This window comes from Cornus florida, unplaced genomic scaffold (assembly GCF_030987335.1).
Source record: "Cornus florida cultivar Cherokee Brave unplaced genomic scaffold, ASM3098733v1 CherokeeBrave_3.0.0_Hap2_Chr02, whole genome shotgun sequence".
NCBI classification, from domain to species: Eukaryota; Viridiplantae; Streptophyta; class Magnoliopsida; order Cornales; family Cornaceae; genus Cornus; species Cornus florida.
Window position 1 is genome coordinate 4,606,236 of NW_026775572.1, and position 19,098 is coordinate 4,625,333.

Genomic DNA, 19,098 nt, shown 5'->3' on the forward strand with positions numbered 1-19,098 from the left:
TTAAGTCACGGACTTCCATAACCAACAAGCATGGACCAGTCTATTTGATACTGTAGTTGATACCCACTCAAAAAAATGATAAATTTAAAAGGACAATATTGCCTTTGTTGTTTATTAATAAGAGAGAATATGAACAACACATGAAAAGTCCAAAATATACACACATATTTTTATACACCACAATGAAAAATGCTACAATAGTATATTTTTTTGAAAACTTACGCAGAATAGTTATAATGAATTGCTAGACCTATTCTTTTAATTCGATAATTATTTAACAAATAAAATAATAAGACCCGCCACTTAATTGTATTTGATATAAATAATCAATTAATAGTCATTGAATTAAACAATTTATTGTTCGACGTAAGTTTCTCTCTCTCTCTCTCTCTATATATATATATATATATATATATGTCACCTGAAAAAATAAAAGAGTTCACTCTTTTGTAAGAGCGTTACTCTAAATAAAAAGAGAAAAAATAATAATAAAGTTTATAGTTTTTTTTTTTTTAATTAGTTCTTCCAAAGAGAAAAAAGAATTAAAAATTAGTTTATATTATTAATTAAAAGTGTAATATACAATCACTTCTTGTTATTTATTACGGAGTATTTGGTATAGAATTCACTCCTTTTTAGAGAGAAGCGCATGAGCCTCCTAAACTGCTTATTGCCTTCCTTTCTCTTCTTTTCACTCCATAAAAAGACTCCAAAAGAGAAGTACTGAATACTGATCTGATTCCCTTCCCACACTTCTCTTCGCTCAATTTCCATCTCTTATTTCCTCCCAAGTTTTTCCTCGCCCTCGCTCTTTCTCACTCCAATCATCACACTCTCTCTCTATAGACTCACTATTCCTTGCAAGATTAACTGAGATGCGTATCTCAAACAACAGCCATCAGAGGTCACCTGTGTCTTCTCTGTAATAATTGGGTTTTAAATGGTTGTGTTGTGGATGTGGTTCATCAAACCTCTGCTGCCATGGGAATTGTCCTTGTTTTAGCATGCTTTCTGTGTCTTGTTTCAGTTGTTGTTCATTGTGTTACAGACCCTAATGACCTTGCAATTCTCAACCAGTTCAGGAAAGGGTTGGATAACCCAGAGCTCCTCGACTGGCCTCCCAATGGTGATGACCCGTGTGGTCCTCTGACTTGGAAACACATCGTCTGTTCTGGTAACAGGGTTTCTCAGATTCAAGTTCAGGGTTTGGGCTTGAAGGGTCCATTACCCACTAACCTCAATCAGCTCTCTATGCTCACAGATTTAGGCCTTCAGAAGAACCAATTCAATGGAATGTTGCCATCTTTTAGTGGGTTGTCGGAATTGAAGAAAGCTTATTTGGATTTCAACAATTTTGATTACATTCCTTCAGATTTCTTTAATGGGCTTGTCAGTTTGCAGGTTTTGGCTTTGGATTCCAATCCCAACCTTAATGCCACTGATGGTTGGTCATTGCCCACTGGGTTGCAAGATTCACCTCAATTAACCAATCTTTCTTTGATGAGCACTAATTTGGTTGGTCCATTTCCTGAATTTTTGGGTACCATGTCATCTCTGTCCGTGTTGAGACTGTCCATGAATCGGATTTCTGGGGTTCTTCCGGCGAGTTTTAAAGACTCAGTTTTGCAGATTCTTTGGTTGAATGATCAGTCTGGTGGTGGGATGACTGGTCCAATCGATGTAGTAGCATCAATGGTGTCACTCACTAGTCTGTGGCTTCATGGGAACCATTTTTCAGGTAAAATTCCTGGCAACATTGGTGATTTAACTCTTTTGAAGGATCTTAATCTTAATAGCAATGATCTTGTGGGACTAATTCCGGATAGCTTGGCAAGTATGAATTTAGACAACTTAGATTTGAACAATAATCACTTAATGGGTTCAATCCCAAAGTTTAAAGCTGTTAATGTAACTTGCACTTCAAATCCATTTTGTGAATTTCATCTGGGGGTTCCCTGCACCCCGGAAGTTACGGCACTCTTAGAATTCCTTGACTGGGTGAATTACCCGTCGAGACTTGTTTCTTCATGGTCTGGTAATGATCCATGTAAGGGGCCATGGTTTGGATTGAGTTGCAATTCCAACCAAAAGGTTTATATCATAAATTTGCCTAAGAACAATCTTACTGGTACCTTGAGTCCTTCCCTTGCAAAGCTAGATTCCCTTTCTCAAATTAGACTTGCATCTAATCATTTTACTGGTCCAATCCCAATGAACTGGACTGGCTTGAAGTTTTTGACAGTGGTGGATTTAAGTGCAAACAACCTTTCTGCTCCATTGCCAAAATTCAATAGCACTGTGAAAGTTGTCATAGATGAGAATCCTTTACTAAATTCCAATCAGTCCATAACAACCCCTGCGCCCGAAAATAGCCCATCATCTGGGGGTGGTTCGCAATCCTCACCTCACAACCCATCTGCAACCACCACACCCTCGACTTCCAATCCTGTTAGTCCTTCTGATTTCAAAAGTTCCAAAAAGACCAAATATATTGTAATTGTGGCACCTGTAGCAAGCTTTGCATTTCTGGTCCTTTTGGCTGTTCCTTTTTCTATTTATTACTGCAAGAAGAGACAAGACACCTTCCAAGCTCCAAGTTCTATTGTGATTCACCCGAGAGACCCATCTGATGCAGATAACGCAGTTAAGATTGTTGTTGCTAATAACAACGGAAGCATTTCTGTGGGCAGTGGTTCCGCGAGCAGAAACAGTAGTGCAATGGGTGGTGAGTCCCATGTCATTGAGGCTGGAAACTTGATCATATCAGTTCAAGTTCTTCGGAATGTGACCAAGAATTTTGCCCCAGAAAATGAGCTTGGCCGTGGTGGCTTTGGAGTAGTTTATAAGGGAGAATTGGATGATGGAACAAAAATAGCAGTGAAGAGAATGGAGGCTGGTGTGATTAGCAACAAAGCTTTGGATGAATTTCAGTCTGAAATTGCTGTTCTTTCAAAGGTCCGCCACCGTCATTTGGTTTCCCTTTTGGGATATTCTGTTGAAGGCAGTGAGCGAATTCTGGTCTACGAGTTTATGCCTCAAGGTGCTCTCAGCAGGCATCTTTTCCACTGGAAGAGCTTGAAAATAGAACCTCTATCTTGGAAGAGGAGGCTAAATATTGCCTTGGATGTTGCTAGAGGGATGGAGTACCTTCATAATCTGGCTCATCAGAGCTTCATACACAGAGATCTTAAATCTTCAAATATCTTACTTGGTGATGATTTTAGAGCGAAAGTTTCAGATTTCGGATTGGTTAAACTTGCTCCTGATGGGGAGAAATCTGTGGTGACCAGGCTTGCAGGGACTTTTGGATACCTAGCACCAGAATATGCTGGTAAGCATTTTGTTTTATTTTTTATTCTTTCATTTTTTTTCTCTGCATTGCATTGAAATTTGATATTGATGGTGATAATAGTTTCTGAATTCTAATAATGGACATATTCTGATCGGAACTATACTAACTTACTGGATAGAGAAGTTGATCTGTCGTAGGTGGGATATAGGGTTTTCATGAGATAAATCATAGATGTCTGGTAACTTAGAAAAACTGACCATTGCCGTTAAGACTTGTAGTATCAATTTACTACCCAAAAAGGAGAAGTTCAATTGAGTTTGTTAAAGTTAGATTCTGTTTTAGTGATAGATAAAGTGTTTCGAATTTGATTATGTGCTAGTAATAGATAAAGTGTTTTGAACCAATATCTTCATAGACATAAGAAGTTTAGAACTCGGGAATCTACGACAAGCTTTAGCATATGAGCTAAGCTTCTAAGAAAAAAAAAATATCACTTTGATAATTGTTCCAATAATTCAATTAACGGTCAATCATAACTGATATTTCTTGTAAGAAGTATGATGCAAATTTAAATATTGAGGTAGTGTTTCAATTTTGACTGCTACAATCCGAAGCCCAAACCAAGATTTGAAGTCTTTACTGTATTGCTAAGATTTATTTTTTCCTTCTTTTTTTCCCAGTGATTGTTTGTTCTTGATCATGCTCATGTATCACATATTTTTCAGCATCCATTATCCTCCTCTGACATGTATAAAATATTATACTAACTTTAACTGTGACATGCTAATTGATACAGTTACTGGCAAAATCACGACCAAAGCTGATGTCTTCAGCTTCGGTGTTGTATTAATGGAGCTATTAACTGGATTGATGGCACTCGACGAGGACAGACCCGAGGAAAGCCAATACTTAGCAGCATGGTTCTGGCACATCAAATCAAGTAAAGAGAAGCTTAAGGCTGCCATTGACCCAGCCCTGGACGTTAATGAAGAAACATTCGAGAGCATCTTCACCATAGCTGAACTTGCCGGGCATTGCACTGCAAGGGAGCCCAGCCAACGGCCTGACATGGGCCATGCTGTGAATGTACTAGCCCCTCTTGTAGAGAAATGGAAACCATTGGACGATGACCTGGAGGAATATTGTGGGATTGACTACAGCCTTCCTCTTAACCAAATGGTGAAGGGCTGGCAAGAAGCAGAAGGAAAGGACTCCAGTTATTTGGACCTAGAGGATAGCAAGGGTAGTATCCCAGCAAGACCTACTGGATTCGCGGAATCTTTTACTTCAGCAGATGGTCGCTAAAAGAGGTACTTTTGTCACTTTTATGTGACACATTTATTTAGCAGTTGTAGATAGTGTGTTGTTTTGTTTCTGTTTTTAATCATCATATCATGAGAATGGTTGTAGTTATGTTGATTATGGTGGATGAAGTTGGAGACTTTGAATGCTTACAAGAGCTATGTGTAAGCTCTAGAGCTTCTGCTATGAGATGTAGATATAGTAGAGGAGGAGAATGAGGATGATTATCAGTTGTTTCTGTTTGTATTCACAATGAGTAAATTCATTATTTATGAGTTTTTGATTAAATAAAAAATAAAAAAATTATTTGGCATTTCAACAAAAACTATGATTTTTTTTTTTTTTTTTCCCTTGGTGTTAATGTAATATTCATCATATTAAGTTGTCCATTGAAATGGTCACTTATTACCTTGTGTTGCTTTCATAGAAATTCTTGTGTATTGATGAATCAAGAGAGGTCCTAGACTTGTTTTAGAAATTCATGTGCATTGAATTACCATATTCTTTGAATGGAAAAATAAATCAATTTGGTTACTGTCTTGAATTCCTTTAACTAAGTGGGGTTAAGTTACTTTGAGTTTTCAATTTCCCTTTAATTCTTTCATTACTTTCAATCAATTATGGTTGTTAAGTCAAAAGTGGACACCTAATTGTTTCTTTTATAAAAGGCAAAGAAAAGATTACAAACTGACTGAGACCACACAACACCAAAATAACGTTAAGACTAGTCTCTCTCAATCAATTGAAACATGTAGGGTTAAGAATTCCTGATTCATTAGATTCTTTACCTTAACTATACTTTTATTTATTTTTAGAGAAACCATATATGGAACAATGAAAAGAGTGAAGATCATCAGTATCAAGTTTTAGAGGACAGCTATTGAAAAGAACAGATGTGATTACGTGATTGACATGGCACTTGTAGTGTTCGATTGTTGGGTCACAAATACTTGACAGATGTGAACCATTTCGTGGCGTGTATTGTTTCGTCATTCACTTATTGAGGACTCTCACATGACCCACACGCCACACAATTTCAGTGACATGGACATCTCACATGCAAAACCCAATCAAACCCCGATAATCAATCAACACCACTCTTTACCCATAATCCGGCCAAATTTTTTTTTTTTTTTCAAAAAACTATTCATGAATATTTTATCATGGCCTTCTAACTTTATTCAAACATGCAATGTCATCAATGAATTATCTTTTATTTATTATTATATATATATATTTTATTATTGACAAGAAACATACTTACAGATCTAATTGCACACATTTTTTTGTTAACACTCGAGTTTCACGCTCGAACTAGATGCTATCTGGTACCTCAAATAGGACCTGAATAGATTTCTTCATTTTTGTTCTTTCCTTCCCACTCCTGTTGTGCCCACTATCTGCTTCTGGGAATGTGTGTAAATACAGAGAAGCCCATTAAATGGGGGAGGCCCAAAGTCGAATACAAAAACCCAACAACGATTTTAACTTAAGCCCAGCCCAAGATATAAAAGGAGACCAACTCTTACTCTGTAGCAGCCCAAAGAGGCAAACGCAAGTGACCATTAGAAAACGGCTATTTTTAGCATTGGTTAGAAAATTTTCAAATACGTGCATTTTTGGACCATTATTTAAAGCCCTGATGTTTTAAAAAAATAAATTTGACTAAAACATTGATGCGACTATGAAAAAAATACTTTTTATTTTATTCAAGAGCACAAACTATCCTTACTACTTCAACAATCAGTGATTAAAATTGTTCGTCAAAATAATGTACGCAAAAAGTGATGCATATTTTCATAAAAGTGGTACTTATGCAAAAACATTCTTATTATTTTGGTAGCTATCATTTTTGTGAATAGAGAGTATCACTTTTTATGAATTCATGTATCATTTTTTGTGCAAGCGGTTTTGATGACGGGCGAATGATAGTTTGGGCACTTGAATAAAATAAACAATATTTTTTCCATGTACTTTAACGCCATAAAATAGTAAATAGCGGTTCAAAAGTTCATACATTTGTAATTTTTCCTTACAACAAAAGATTGAGTTCTGTAATTTCCATTGAAGGAGATTGTTCTGATTCACATAGGATTACTAGGTTCCTTTGTATATACTGTACAAGTTGTTCAAGATTGTTTACACCTTTTGCTTTTATTTTATCCTTTTCTCTTTGGTTCATTCAGAAATCGCTGGGCAATTAGTTCAGAGCTCAAAAGCAGTTACAATATTTGAATACCATTTGCTCAAAATGAATGTTCATGTCAATTATATATATATATATTATTGTTAGTGGACTCACTCGGAAGCCAACCATAAAAATAAGGATTAGAAATTTAGAACTGAATCAAAGAAACTTCATCATGGTGCATGGGTGAAGAGAGGAATGGCTTACGGAAAAGAAAAAAACACACACAAAATCTAAGATAATTATAGCCTTGAAATTTTATAATTTTAAAATTTATTTAGGCTATGTTCGGAACCAATTTTTTTTATTTAATTTCGCAGATTTCAATTTCAAAACTCCAATTATACGTATGCCGAACATAACCTTAAGTTTTGTTTGATGTCAATGGAATTGAAACTTAAGAATTAAAATTAGTGGAATCGAAGAAAAGTAACTCAGAAAATTGAACCAAATTTTTTTTCAATTTCACTAATTTTAATTCAAAGATTCTAATTCCATACTACCAAATACAACATTGTAATAATTCACACATTTTACTCAGACTTTTATACATTTTTTTTAACCATTTAGTACACACAATGTCACACACTTCCCCTCAAAAAAAAATTGTTTGCACCTAGCAAACTTTTATACGTTTCTTTTGACCGTTTTGAACAAAAACAACAGTCAGACATGGGGTGGATATTCAAATATATCACCTCAACTCTAAATGACTTAATTTATGTTCCAGATCCAGCACATTATTATCTTATTCAATTTATTACTTACAAATTTAATTATTAAAAAAAAAAAAAAAAAGAAGTCATCATTGAATTTAATAAGATTATGATGTGGTTGAAGTTAGATTATATATATATATATATATATATATATATATAAATAAATAAACATTGAACTTAGACCCCAGCGCAAGCTTACTTTGTATAATATTTGTGATTGTGGAAAAGCAAAGTGTTTAGTGTGCGGATTACACACTTGCGGGGCCCATTACATATTGTACACTTGACACTACACTTCTGGAGGCTTGAGTAGCGCCTGACAAAGCAAAATTTTTTTACCTGAATAATAATATAATATGTAAAAATGATATTATGTGATGGTGTGTAGAATAATTATTGTATGTTATTCATTTAAAGTTTATTGTGTATGTTTCTCTATGTGTATTGTATTAAATAATTAATGTAAAAGAGTCATAATTTAATTAATTAAAAAAGAGTCATTTTTTCTAAATAAATAAAAAGAGTCATTTAATTTGCATAAGAATTTAATTATTTATTTTTTAAAAAAAATTGTACTTTTTGACTTATCAATTTAATTTATTTATTTGTTACATAATAATTTAATTAATTTGCATAATAATATAAAAAATAACATTTTATTCGATTAATAAATTTAAACATCTTCATCACATAATGATTTAATTAATTTGCATAATAATACAAAAATTACATTTGATTCGATTATATCAAATTTAAGCATCTTCATCACCAAATTGATTCCACAAATGTTCCATCAGATGTCTCCTGAGATCAGCATTATCCGCTCTATTACGAATTCTTGTAAAGTGACCGGAAAAGTGCCGTCAACATTGTTGGGTTTCGAATATATTGTGAGAGGGATATTGGCTCATCCGGCGGAGGTGTTCATCGCAAAATGTGACTGTGCTTATATTCAATGATCATATTATGCAATATGATGCATGTTCTCATTATCTTGTTTAGATTTTCTTTATCCTAATAATGCACGGGTCCTTGCATTATAGCCCACTTGATCTGCAACACGCCACACACTCGTTCAATATTTTTCCTAATGGCTTCTTGTTTTTTAACAAACAATTTTTCTTTGCCAGTTGTGGGTGTGGGATGGTCTGAATCATAGTTTCCCACTTGAGATAAATACCATCAGATAGGTAATACCCCATTGTACGTCGATGCCGATTTACCTCGTAATTAATAGGAGGCATTGTGCCATTGATCAAGCTATTGAATACTGGGGAATGATCTAAAACATTCACGTCATTGTTTGAACCAGCCATACCAAAGAAAGCATGTCAAATCCACAAATCTTTCGATGCAACCGCCTCCAATATTAGGGTAGGCTTATGATTTATTACCCTGTGTGTGCTATGCCACCCTGTAAGACAGTTATTCCATTCTCGATGCATACAATCTATAGAGCCAAGCATACCTGGGAAGCCTCTTTCTTCCCCTTCTTGATATAGACGTGCAATGTCCTCTTCGTTCGGTGTGCGTTGGTATTGCCCTGTATATACTGCAATTACAGCATCACAAAAGCGCTTTAAGCTTTCAACCGCAGTGGTTTCAGAAATCTTTATGTACTCATCACAAAAATCTGCTGAAATTTCAGTGCGAGTATACGTATTGCAGCTGTCATCTTCTGTATAGGAGTGAAACCCATAGGACCGAGGGCATCAGGCTTCTGGATGAACCATTCATCATATGTTGTAACACTGTTTAAAATGCGAACAAACAACTCTCGCTGCATCCGAAATCGTTTACGAAACATCTCGACTGGAAAAGTGGAATTTTCAGCAAAATAATCTTAGAATAGCCGCTAGGTTGCCTCTTCTCAATCACGTTTAATATATTTCTCTTACGACGTCGAAGAATGCCTTTACCTTCTCAGGTGATAACAGTTAAATCACCGCATTCATTATTTTTCGACGTTCTTAAAAAAAATCCCCGTCAGAAGATGAAAATGAACTCAATAGAGAAATTGACTCGGACACTGGAATAGATTGTGATGATGAAGCCATTTTTTTTCCTATAATAAAGATAAAGACTTAAAAAAGAGAAAATGAATTCGAAGATGGAAAGAAGTGGACTTGATAATTGAAAAATTGAGAAAATGAGTGATTTATATAGTCATTGAGAATATAGTTGTTGAAAAAAAACAAACAGAATATAGCTGTTGGATATATAGTCGTTAGGAAAAAGATAAACATAATATAACTGTTAGAATAAGACAAACATAATATAGCCATTGGGAATATTGTCGTTGGGAAAAAGACAAACAGAATATAGTTGTTGAGAAAAAAACAAATAAAATATAGTCGTTGAGAAAAAATAAAGTGAATATAACTGTTTGTAATATTACATATTCTCTATAAATACTACTACACTTCTATCAAAATTTATCATCATTCATTAGTTAGTTATCTTTTTCTTTCTCAATCTTCCTTTCAATTTTTTCTGACTCAATTTTCTTCCTTGAACACTCCATAGATCAAGGACCTCTATTACGCCCATCACAAAACTCTGAACTACAACCACAATTCAATTATGACTTTTATTATTCAGGATTTTACCAATCCGAAAACCTATCTCAATCTCAATTCTCTCCTTTCCAAAACCCACCACATTCCTAATACCAATCTCATTCCCAGTACCTGATTTCTTCCCAATACCAATCTCCTTCCCAGTACCTGACTTCTTCCCAATACCAATCTCCTTCTCAATACCTACCTTCTTCCCAATACTAATCTCCTTCTCAATACCCACTTCCTTCCTAATACCCATCTCCTATCCAATTTCAACCTCTTTCCTAATATACATCTCAGTCTGAATCTTCTCAATCCAAGTCTAATTCAAGGGATAGGAAAAATTGGTCCACCCAAGAAGATGAAGCGTTATGCAATTAATTGGGGAAGATCCAATAACAGGTGCAGATCAACAAAGTGGCATATATTGGGGACGTATCCATAGTGATTGCAAATGCCAAATGGGCAACATGGCACAGTACCGACATCAGTCAGGTTTGTCGAATCGATTTACATTAATTAAGCGAGTAGTCAGCAAATTTAGTGGATACCATTAACAGATCCAAAACCAATGTCGAAATGGATATGACGTTGAAGATGTCACAAGTTTTTTACTTTGTAATAAATTTCTTACTGTCTAAATTTTCTTAAAAACAAATATTTATTTTAATTGACAATCTGTCTAAATATAGTTTTTGTTTAATTTTTATAGCATATGGCAACAAAAGTACTGTATGAATATGAAGAAGGGGAGCCATTTAAGTGGGACTGTTGGAATCTTCTTCGAAAATCTTCAAAATGGCTCCAAAATTGCGATACAATGAAGAAAAAACAAAAACCAAACACAAATAAGAGAGCTATGGATCTTGATATGAATGAGCTTCGAGATTGTTACGAAACAGTTCCATCAACACCAAGGTCAATCCCAACTAATTCATCCACTTAGTCAACTCTTGCAGTATCAATACCAGGTTCGGTAAACCTTGGCGGCGATGACTCACCGACCATTGACGAAGGTTCACGTGACACTTCCCGACTTATTGGGCGAAAAGCTGACAAGAATGGTTGTAAAAGTAAAGTTATGGTACAAAATGACTTATTTATTACATCGTTTCAAGGATTTGCCGAGCAAAATAAGTTAATGGACAACTTAGCACTCGAATCTTGTACTTTAAAAATGAAATCGAAATTCAATTTGGGCATGGAGCAAAAACGGGCACGGCAATTGGAGCTTGAGTTGCAAAAAGAAATGAAATTTTAAAGGAGCCTGAGGTGCAAAAAAAAATCAAGAAGATGAAGATTTTAGCGGGAACAAGTTCTTTGGAAAAGACAAATGATGGAAAAAAATCCAAATGATGCTGCAACACCGGCGATGAAAGCATAGATCGAGGATTGACAAAATGAAATCATGGTGCATTATGCAAAAGGGGGCAATTAATTGTAACGTTTGCTATTTTTTTTTTTCATGTGTGGAAGTATTAATGTATTTTTTTTTCCCCTGAATTGTATTTTTTATTTTATTTGTAGGAAGCTATGTAAAGCCCTTTTTTATTTTTTTTATTTATATGTAATATTATTGTGTTTTTAATATTATTTTTTTTATAAAAATCTTGTATCTAAATATATAATCAGAGCAAACAATTATAGCCGTTATTATTATAGTTGTTGAGAATAAAACCGATGGAGAAAAAAGAAAAGAAAAAATAAAAATATTTATTTTATTTTTTAAAAAATAATAATATAATAAAACGCAGAATGAAAAAATGAGTGCACAACAAGAACTTGGAGTCTCCAAAATAAGTGTAGAACCAATTGCTGATATGACTGTACACTTTACATAAAGTGTAGAATGAAAAAGTTACCTAGCGCTGGGGTTGCTCTTAATAAAATAATAACGTGGTTGAGGCTAGATCATATAATATTCAAATAAAACTATCAATAAAGTTGAATTCGATTTAATTCGTTTCTATAGCAACTTGAAACTAAACTATCTGCATAATAGAACTCAATTAGATTGATTCAGTTTAGACTGATCTTGTTTATCTACTCTAACGAGATATATATATATATATATATATATATATATATATATATATATATATATATATATATATTTGCTATTTCAGCTATTGTAGAAAAGAATGTACGTGTAATCCTGTTGCTCATTTTAGGCGATTAATGACCTTAGTTGTTTTAGTATTGAATAATGATAGAAAACCGAAACAGTAATCCCCGAAATTTTACCGAATCTAATGTGGCCAAAGACAGGTACGATTTACTATGTCTTTTAAGACAGGTAGGATTCAACATCCTCTCTCACCCCACGCGACGTAGATGGATTTCGTCTTCAACCGCACAAACTGGATCAAACTCCGAGTTTTAATCATAGCACACAATGGCAACATTTTATAGTTTGGGAACTCATGTGAATGAAATTGATAAATGCAAACAAAAGAGAAAAAGAAAAAAAAAATATGAAAAAACCGATAAGAAAAAAGAAAGAAAAGGGGTGTGCCCAACCCAGTCCCAAAGTGTGTGTTCATCAGATGATGAGTTTCAAATTTTTTTCCTTTTTTTTTTTTTTTTTTTTTTTAAATTAAAAAAGTAGGATAATATGTGAGAGAATTTTGAAAATTGTATTGGACCAGACTCTGACTGTGCTCAGTGTGGATTGCGGCCAAATCAGAACTCATGGGAACGAAATCGATAAATTCAAACAAACAAATAAATATATGTGTAATAATGGAATGCTATTAAGAATAAACCTACACAATATGAAGCCCCCTCGGTACAATATTAAAGACTGTTACCCCGGTGGTATCCAGTTCCCAAATAAATATTGATACACTCATATCTATATCTATGTGTATATATATACATATATGCTTCTATTATATATGGACAATACTTACCTACTCATCGGTGAGTAGAAAGTTCATGTTTACCATCGATGTGACGCAACAACAAAGTGACAAGTGTTCTTACAATGTAAAATAATAATAGTAATAATAATAAAAGATTTAAAAAGTCATTTGGGTTAAATCCAGTAGAATCCAAATCAAACACATATCTAATTATCTCTTTCCCATGCTACTTAATTGTCTTAATCCCTAAGCCTCAAGGAATCACAACTATAAGTATCTTGCTCAAATCAAATCCATGAAAGGAATTGGATTAAGATTTTTGATTGTGGGTGATAAGATTTCATGTTTGAACTAATATATATATATATATATATATATATATATATATATTGATTTTGTTTTTTTCAAGCATGGCTTATGTTGTTTAGCCCTTCGTTGCCTTCTTGTTGATAAAGAAAGAAAGAAATAAATAAATAAAAATTTGTGTAAAGGTAGATGCTTGCACTTGCTAATGGTGTCTTGTCCCACATGTGAAAATAAATATGAATTTATGATTGTCTGATAATTAATCAACCAAAAAGAATTCTTAAGAAAACAAATTTTATTTTTTTATCAAATCATGACTAAATACTTTCTTTTATTTATTTGAATAATGTTAATAAGCCTATTTTAATGCAAATACTCTAGCAGGGAGTGGCTAAGTTTACAATTGAACTCTTAAGTCTCACCTTCATCAAAAAGCTTAATCCAATTCCTTCTACATTATTTTTTTTTAGGTTTGATTTGGATTTTATAAGAAATAGAAATAATCAAATTAGGATTTGATTTAGATTTTATTGGACTTAACCCAAATAACTTTTTAAATATTTTATTTTTCATTTTTTATTGGAGGGACACTTGTCACTTTATTGTCCTACCACATAGATAGTAAGTATGAAGTTCCTACTCATTGGTGAGTAGGCAAGTATTGTCTCTTTGCTAATTTTATATTTTTGTTTTCCGATGAGGGAAACAATTTTAGAAGATAATGGCACCTTCATTATATTAAGATTTTCCCCAATTTTCTTTTTATTTTATGCACTTCATTTTTTATTTTCGTTTTGAAATCATGGAAAGGAGTTTGGATTTAGATTGTAGGTAAAAAATGGTGTACTGTTTTTCTGTAAATAGAATCCATGTCCTGAGATTGAGGACAACTATGATTGGCGTAGGACCCACTCAAGACTCGTGAGGTGAGAGATGACTTTGAATTTTCACTATTTAGAAATATTTAATGAACTTGACATGGTTTAACAACGTGAGATTCAGTGATAATTTGGGGATAATCATTTGATTTCCCTATCACTACTCTTTAGTATTTTATAGCACTAAATAAGTTAAGGTATGTGAGGTACACGTTTTGTTTTTGATATTTTCATTTTTGTCGAATATTATAATAGTGAAAAAAATGTATCGGATAAAAATTATTTTATTTTGTACGATGCATAAACGTTTCGTGAATAAGGATAAAAAATGTGGACATTTAAAACAAAAATTATATGAAAATTTTAAATTAATAATTATATTTTTCGACTACCACTTTTTTATCAAAAATATTTTTATACTTTAATTTTTAAAAATATTACAACAAATTAACGTTAGTAAATATACTTTCGGTTATATTTCAACCTATGATTATCATGACTCAAAATTACTGAACATAGGATAATGAATTGACACGTGTCAATAAGCAACGACATTGTCAGTTGGCATGATGCCATCATGCTTTTCCTTCGGTTTACTTTCTGTCAGAGTCTCTCGTCAATACCACTGCGTTTTTTTTTTTTTCGTTAAAGGTCAATACCACTGCGTTGAGTACAAAAAAACACACATATCCATTCGCTAAAAATTTTACACTGGCCCCACTTTATCCTGTTTGTTGAAAGCTGTCATCATGTAGCAGCGAGTAATTTCTTACCTACGCGAGAGAGTACGCGAAGTAGGCCAAAAAGGGTCACACTAAGAAAGAGGCTGAGAAACTAAACGGCCGCGTAGTGGATAGGAGCGCCGCTTCATACGGTCCTCGTTTTATAATGGCCATGGTCACGTGAGTAGACTGGTGTGGTCAAAGAAAACAATACTACTCTCCCCATAATAGATGTCTCTTACGGAAAATAAAACTTTTTAAGTAGACATTTAATTGTTACATTATTTTTAAAAAAAATTATAAAATTATCCTTTCAAGTTTAAATATATATAATCAAATTTGAATTTTTTTTAAATTTTAAAGATATTTTATAAAAAAATGTAAAATATATTGTTTAAATTTGATAAGTAGACAAATATTTTGGGACAATTCAAAAAAGAAAAATAGGTAATTATTATACTACGGAGGTAGTAATAATTAGTTTTAGATTCAAAATTATCCAAGAAAAAAATGTTACAAGATCTGCGTTTTTTAAAAATATTTACTGAAGTATGAATTTTTGTATGCTCATTAGAATTCGTCATTTTCTAACATAAACTTTCGTTTTCATATCTATTTTATTACTTAGGTTTATGGATGGCAATTTATTACTTACGTTTTCATATTTATTATTTAGGTTTAGGGATGACAATTTATGTTCGTGAGTTGTGTTCGTGTCGTATCAATGTAAGGGTATTATATTAAATAAGTAAATTCAAACCCAACTTATTTAATAATCGTGTCAAGAATGAACCTAACCCGTTTATTAAACAGGTAAACGTGTTAACTCGTTTAATGATCAGTTTATCAAAACGAGATATTTAATTTAATCAAATACTGAATAATAATAAAAAATTTGTCATAATTTACCCAAATATTCAAAAAAAAAAATCATAAGGCGTAGACAAGGTTTATGTTGAAATGACTTAACTATTCGTGGTAATTAGATTTAAACAGTAACATATTACATATGTCATATTCACGATTATAACATGTTAAGTTAAATGGGTCATAAACGGATTACATGGGTTAAATCTTTTAACCTTAACCTGACACGGTTAAGTAAACAGGTTAATCGTATCCTTTATGACTCAAACCTTTTTAAGTTGTGTTGTGTTCGTGTCGTGTTGTCATGTCGTATAGTAATTTGTCACTCCCACTTAGATTATATATATATATATATATATATATATATATATATATATATATATATAAAATTTTATTTTGGATTATTTTATTGAAAATCATTGTTATATCTTAGCTCTTAAACAAATTTATTTTTCCTTTCTCCCATGTACATTGATATATTCTGAAATTAATAATTAGTATTAAATTGTGACAATAAGCTGATAATCACATGTACTACGGAGTAGTTATTAACATCTATTTGTAAGTTTGAACATACATGTGCATCCGAGTGAAAAAAATAAAAAATATCTTCCTTCATTCTATAGTCAAAATTACAAATTAACATGCCATTATATAGTTTCATGTAATAAGTAAATATTTTAAAGACCTTCACAAATCTGTAATTAAAATTTTGTAAGTTCATAGTTTGGTAAATTGTGCACAGATAATTACAATGTAACTGCCTTTTCAACAAACAATTACTTTCTCTGTCTTATTTATAAATAGAGAAACTCGTAACGTCGTTTTTGGCAGTACAGCTCTGCTCAAAATTCCCGCTTTGGACCCTTGAAATTCCCCCCCTTTCTCTCTCTAAAACAGTAACACACTTCTCTCACACAAAAACACACACTCTCTTTCTCTCTCTAGAAATGGCGGATTTCCCCCCTAATTTGGATGACGGAGAACTATGGCTTCCCTCTGATATTTTTCCCGACGAAATCCCCTCTAGGAAAAGTCCATTCTACCATTCTGAGCTCACCCACCTTCAAAATCTCGCTCAGCACTTCGCTGCTTTGGCTTTGCTTCAACGATTCCGAAACCAAACCGTCGCTAAACAGCGGCTAAACTTGGCCCCGAACTCAGAGGTTTCTCTAAATCTCTCTATCTTCTTCTTGTTTCACATTCTTTGCTTAAGCTTTTTAACGTTCATGGCTATGTGATCGATGTGTCTTGGCATTAATCTGTGTCTACAGCGGTTCGAACCGGCGGTTCCTTATGATTCGACGGGTTACAGACGGGCCTGGCATTTCGGGTTTAATGGCAGTGCTGGTGTTGGACATGGTGTTGACGGATATGGAATTGGAAGCAGAGGCACCTGGACCGGTTGTAGACCGGCTTACCAGTACCATTTTGTGCAACCAGTTCAACCCCAGGTAAAAAAGACCGGAGACATGAACCGGTTTTTTGCCTTTTGTTTTTGTTTTTCTGGGTTGTCCTTTCAATGGTTTTGCTTTTTCAGCTTTAATTAATGATGGGTTCGAGGTTGGTGTTGATTGGTCGTCTGAGTTTTGCAGGTTGAGAGCTTTATGGAAGCTAGGGCTAGGGTTTTGCAGAAACAACAGAAGCAGTTTTTGCAGAGCCAGAACATGGTTTTACCATTTCGAGGAAGTCGGGTGGGTGGTGGATTTGTGAGAGAGTATGGAGGAACGGGTGTGTTTCTTCCTCGAATTAACAGTACCACAACCACTAATGTTGCTAGAAAGAGACAGAGTGAGTTTCAACTTTTTTTTATTTGGTTCACCCACTCTTGTTCTGTGTTTATTTCACTAGTCATCGTCTATATGCCAAACGTCTGATAATTATATTTTAAAAAAACAATTAGATAAACAAAAAAAACCCCTGATAATTATCTCTCAACACGCACAATGCTCCCAAATGCACTCTCGCACGTGCTCCCCTCTACGTGACTCAGGCTTATCCCAATATAAGACCAAAATTTTGAATTCAATCTCCCTGCTCCTTGTAATCAATATGTGTCTACTTTTGGAAATGGATGTTTTAACTTGCTTGTAGCTGTGAGTGTGAGGTGTTCCTCCTTGATAGTTGCTTAAGAAAACCATGCCTAGAGAATATATATGTGCGTGTGTGTGTGTTTCCATTGTCTTAATTATTATTAATTTAATTTTTTAATTGTGTTAATTATGAAATGTGAAATGAGGATTGCAGTATTTTCATGATTTTCAGACTTATGTACAAGGAAGACATTTCAAGGGGTCATACTATATGGTTCTTTTTTTTTTAATTTTCAGCTAAAAGTTAAATTTGGGGTCTGGCTTTTTCATTGTCTTGTTTTTGTTTGAGGTTTGATGATACATATGGTTCTGGAAACTAACATTGCAGAATGCTCTGTTTGACTACTTATAATGATTGTTTGTTGACTAGACACTAGACGGACAATAGAAAAGGATAAGAATCATCATTGGAGAGGACAATAATTTCCTCCATTCCACCCCAAATATATAGTTGTTTGATCCTCCTACCTATAGTTTGATTTTCTTTTCCCTCCTCTCAGTTGTATAATGTGATATGGAAAGAAAAGAAATCAGAGTTCATTTATCATGTTTGGGCAGGTGTGACAAATAATAGAAAGGAGTTTCAAGTCATTCCTCCGAGGAATTCCATCAAAAGGGGGGTTGATGAGGAGAGGCGAGAAGAGTGCCATTACCAGCTTCCTCCTCCTGAGATGGGTTTGGGCTTACCACAGGATTGGACCTACTGATCAGCTATCTCCTCAACTATACTGTAAAGTGGTCTTCTTGTGGCCTTTGTCTTTAAGATAGTAAGTAATAAAAATTCTAGAACAACCTAAAACTTTGTCAAACAATCATTTGGACAGTGGGGTTTTGTTTGTTTTGTTATGGAAGTCTTTTGTGTGAACGTGAACCTGTTTCTTTTGCTGATTTAGTGTAGTAATATCAGCAATACAATAACCAAAATTTTGTTGTAGACTTGTTACTTGTTCACCGTGTTTCTGTTTGTACGGGTCGTATTAAATGCTTATGTTTGGTTGGAATTTTCATGGTTTGGTGCAAGATTGAACATGGAACATTTATACTCTGCAATAAATTTGTAACTAGAATTTTGACAATTCTTATGAAATGTTTGCATGTACCTTGTAACTACAAAATACATTTGTTAATGGATTTAGGCCTAGTTTTGGTACACATTAATGAAGTTATTATATAGATGGATGTGTGGTATCAGCTCAACCCATGATCTCTGGCTAAATCGCTTAACACAGAACATAACTTTTTAAACTTTTAAGATCAAACTAGTGCAACACCAAAGAAAGGGGGTGAAACAAAATGGCTGGTAAAT

The 19,098-nt window shown here is 33.7% G+C and overlaps 2 protein-coding genes across 3 annotated transcripts; both read left to right on the top strand.

The window, feature by feature from the left end:
* Positions 1-625: 625 nt before the first annotated feature.
* LOC132293224 (receptor protein kinase TMK1-like) lies at positions 626-4,919 on the top strand. Of its 2 annotated transcripts, XM_059790604.1 has the most exons (3): positions 627-1,738; positions 2,636-3,331; positions 4,089-4,919. In XM_059790604.1, the coding sequence occupies exons 1-3, from the start codon at positions 982-984 to the stop codon at positions 4,595-4,597; spliced, it is 1,962 nt and encodes a 653-aa protein (XP_059646587.1). In that variant the 5' UTR covers positions 627-981; the 3' UTR covers positions 4,598-4,919. The 2 variants fall into 2 exon arrangements, with proteins under 2 accessions (XP_059646586.1, XP_059646587.1); XM_059790603.1 differs by having other exon boundaries at positions 626-3,331.
* Positions 4,920-16,548: 11,629 nt separating this feature from the next.
* LOC132285030 (uncharacterized) lies at positions 16,549-18,807 on the top strand. The gene is made up of 4 exons (XM_059787191.1): positions 16,549-16,865; positions 16,974-17,153; positions 17,295-17,490; positions 18,351-18,807. The coding sequence occupies exons 1-4, from the start codon at positions 16,650-16,652 to the stop codon at positions 18,497-18,499; spliced, it is 741 nt and encodes a 246-aa protein (XP_059643174.1). The 5' UTR covers positions 16,549-16,649; the 3' UTR covers positions 18,500-18,807.
* Positions 18,808-19,098: the final 291 nt, after the last annotated feature.

What these genes read in the sequence shown, in the direction of transcription:
- LOC132293224 (XM_059790603.1), top strand. Translation starts at nt 982, where the DNA reads ATGGGAATTGTCCTTGTTTTAGCATGCTTTCTGTGTCTTGTTTCAGTT. An exon ending in CCTAGCACCAGAATATGCTG is followed by an intron (nt 3,332 to 4,088) that starts GTAAGCATTTTG and finishes TAATTGATACAG; the next exon opens with TTACTGGCAAAATCACGACC.
- LOC132285030 (XM_059787191.1), top strand. Translation starts at nt 16,650, where the DNA reads ATGGCGGATTTCCCCCCTAATTTGGATGACGGAGAACTATGGCTTCCC. An exon ending in TGCAACCAGTTCAACCCCAG is followed by an intron (nt 17,154 to 17,294) that starts GTAAAAAAGACC and finishes TGAGTTTTGCAG; the next exon opens with GTTGAGAGCTTTATGGAAGC. An exon ending in TGTTGCTAGAAAGAGACAGA is followed by an intron (nt 17,491 to 18,350) that starts GTGAGTTTCAAC and finishes ATGTTTGGGCAG; the next exon opens with GTGTGACAAATAATAGAAAG.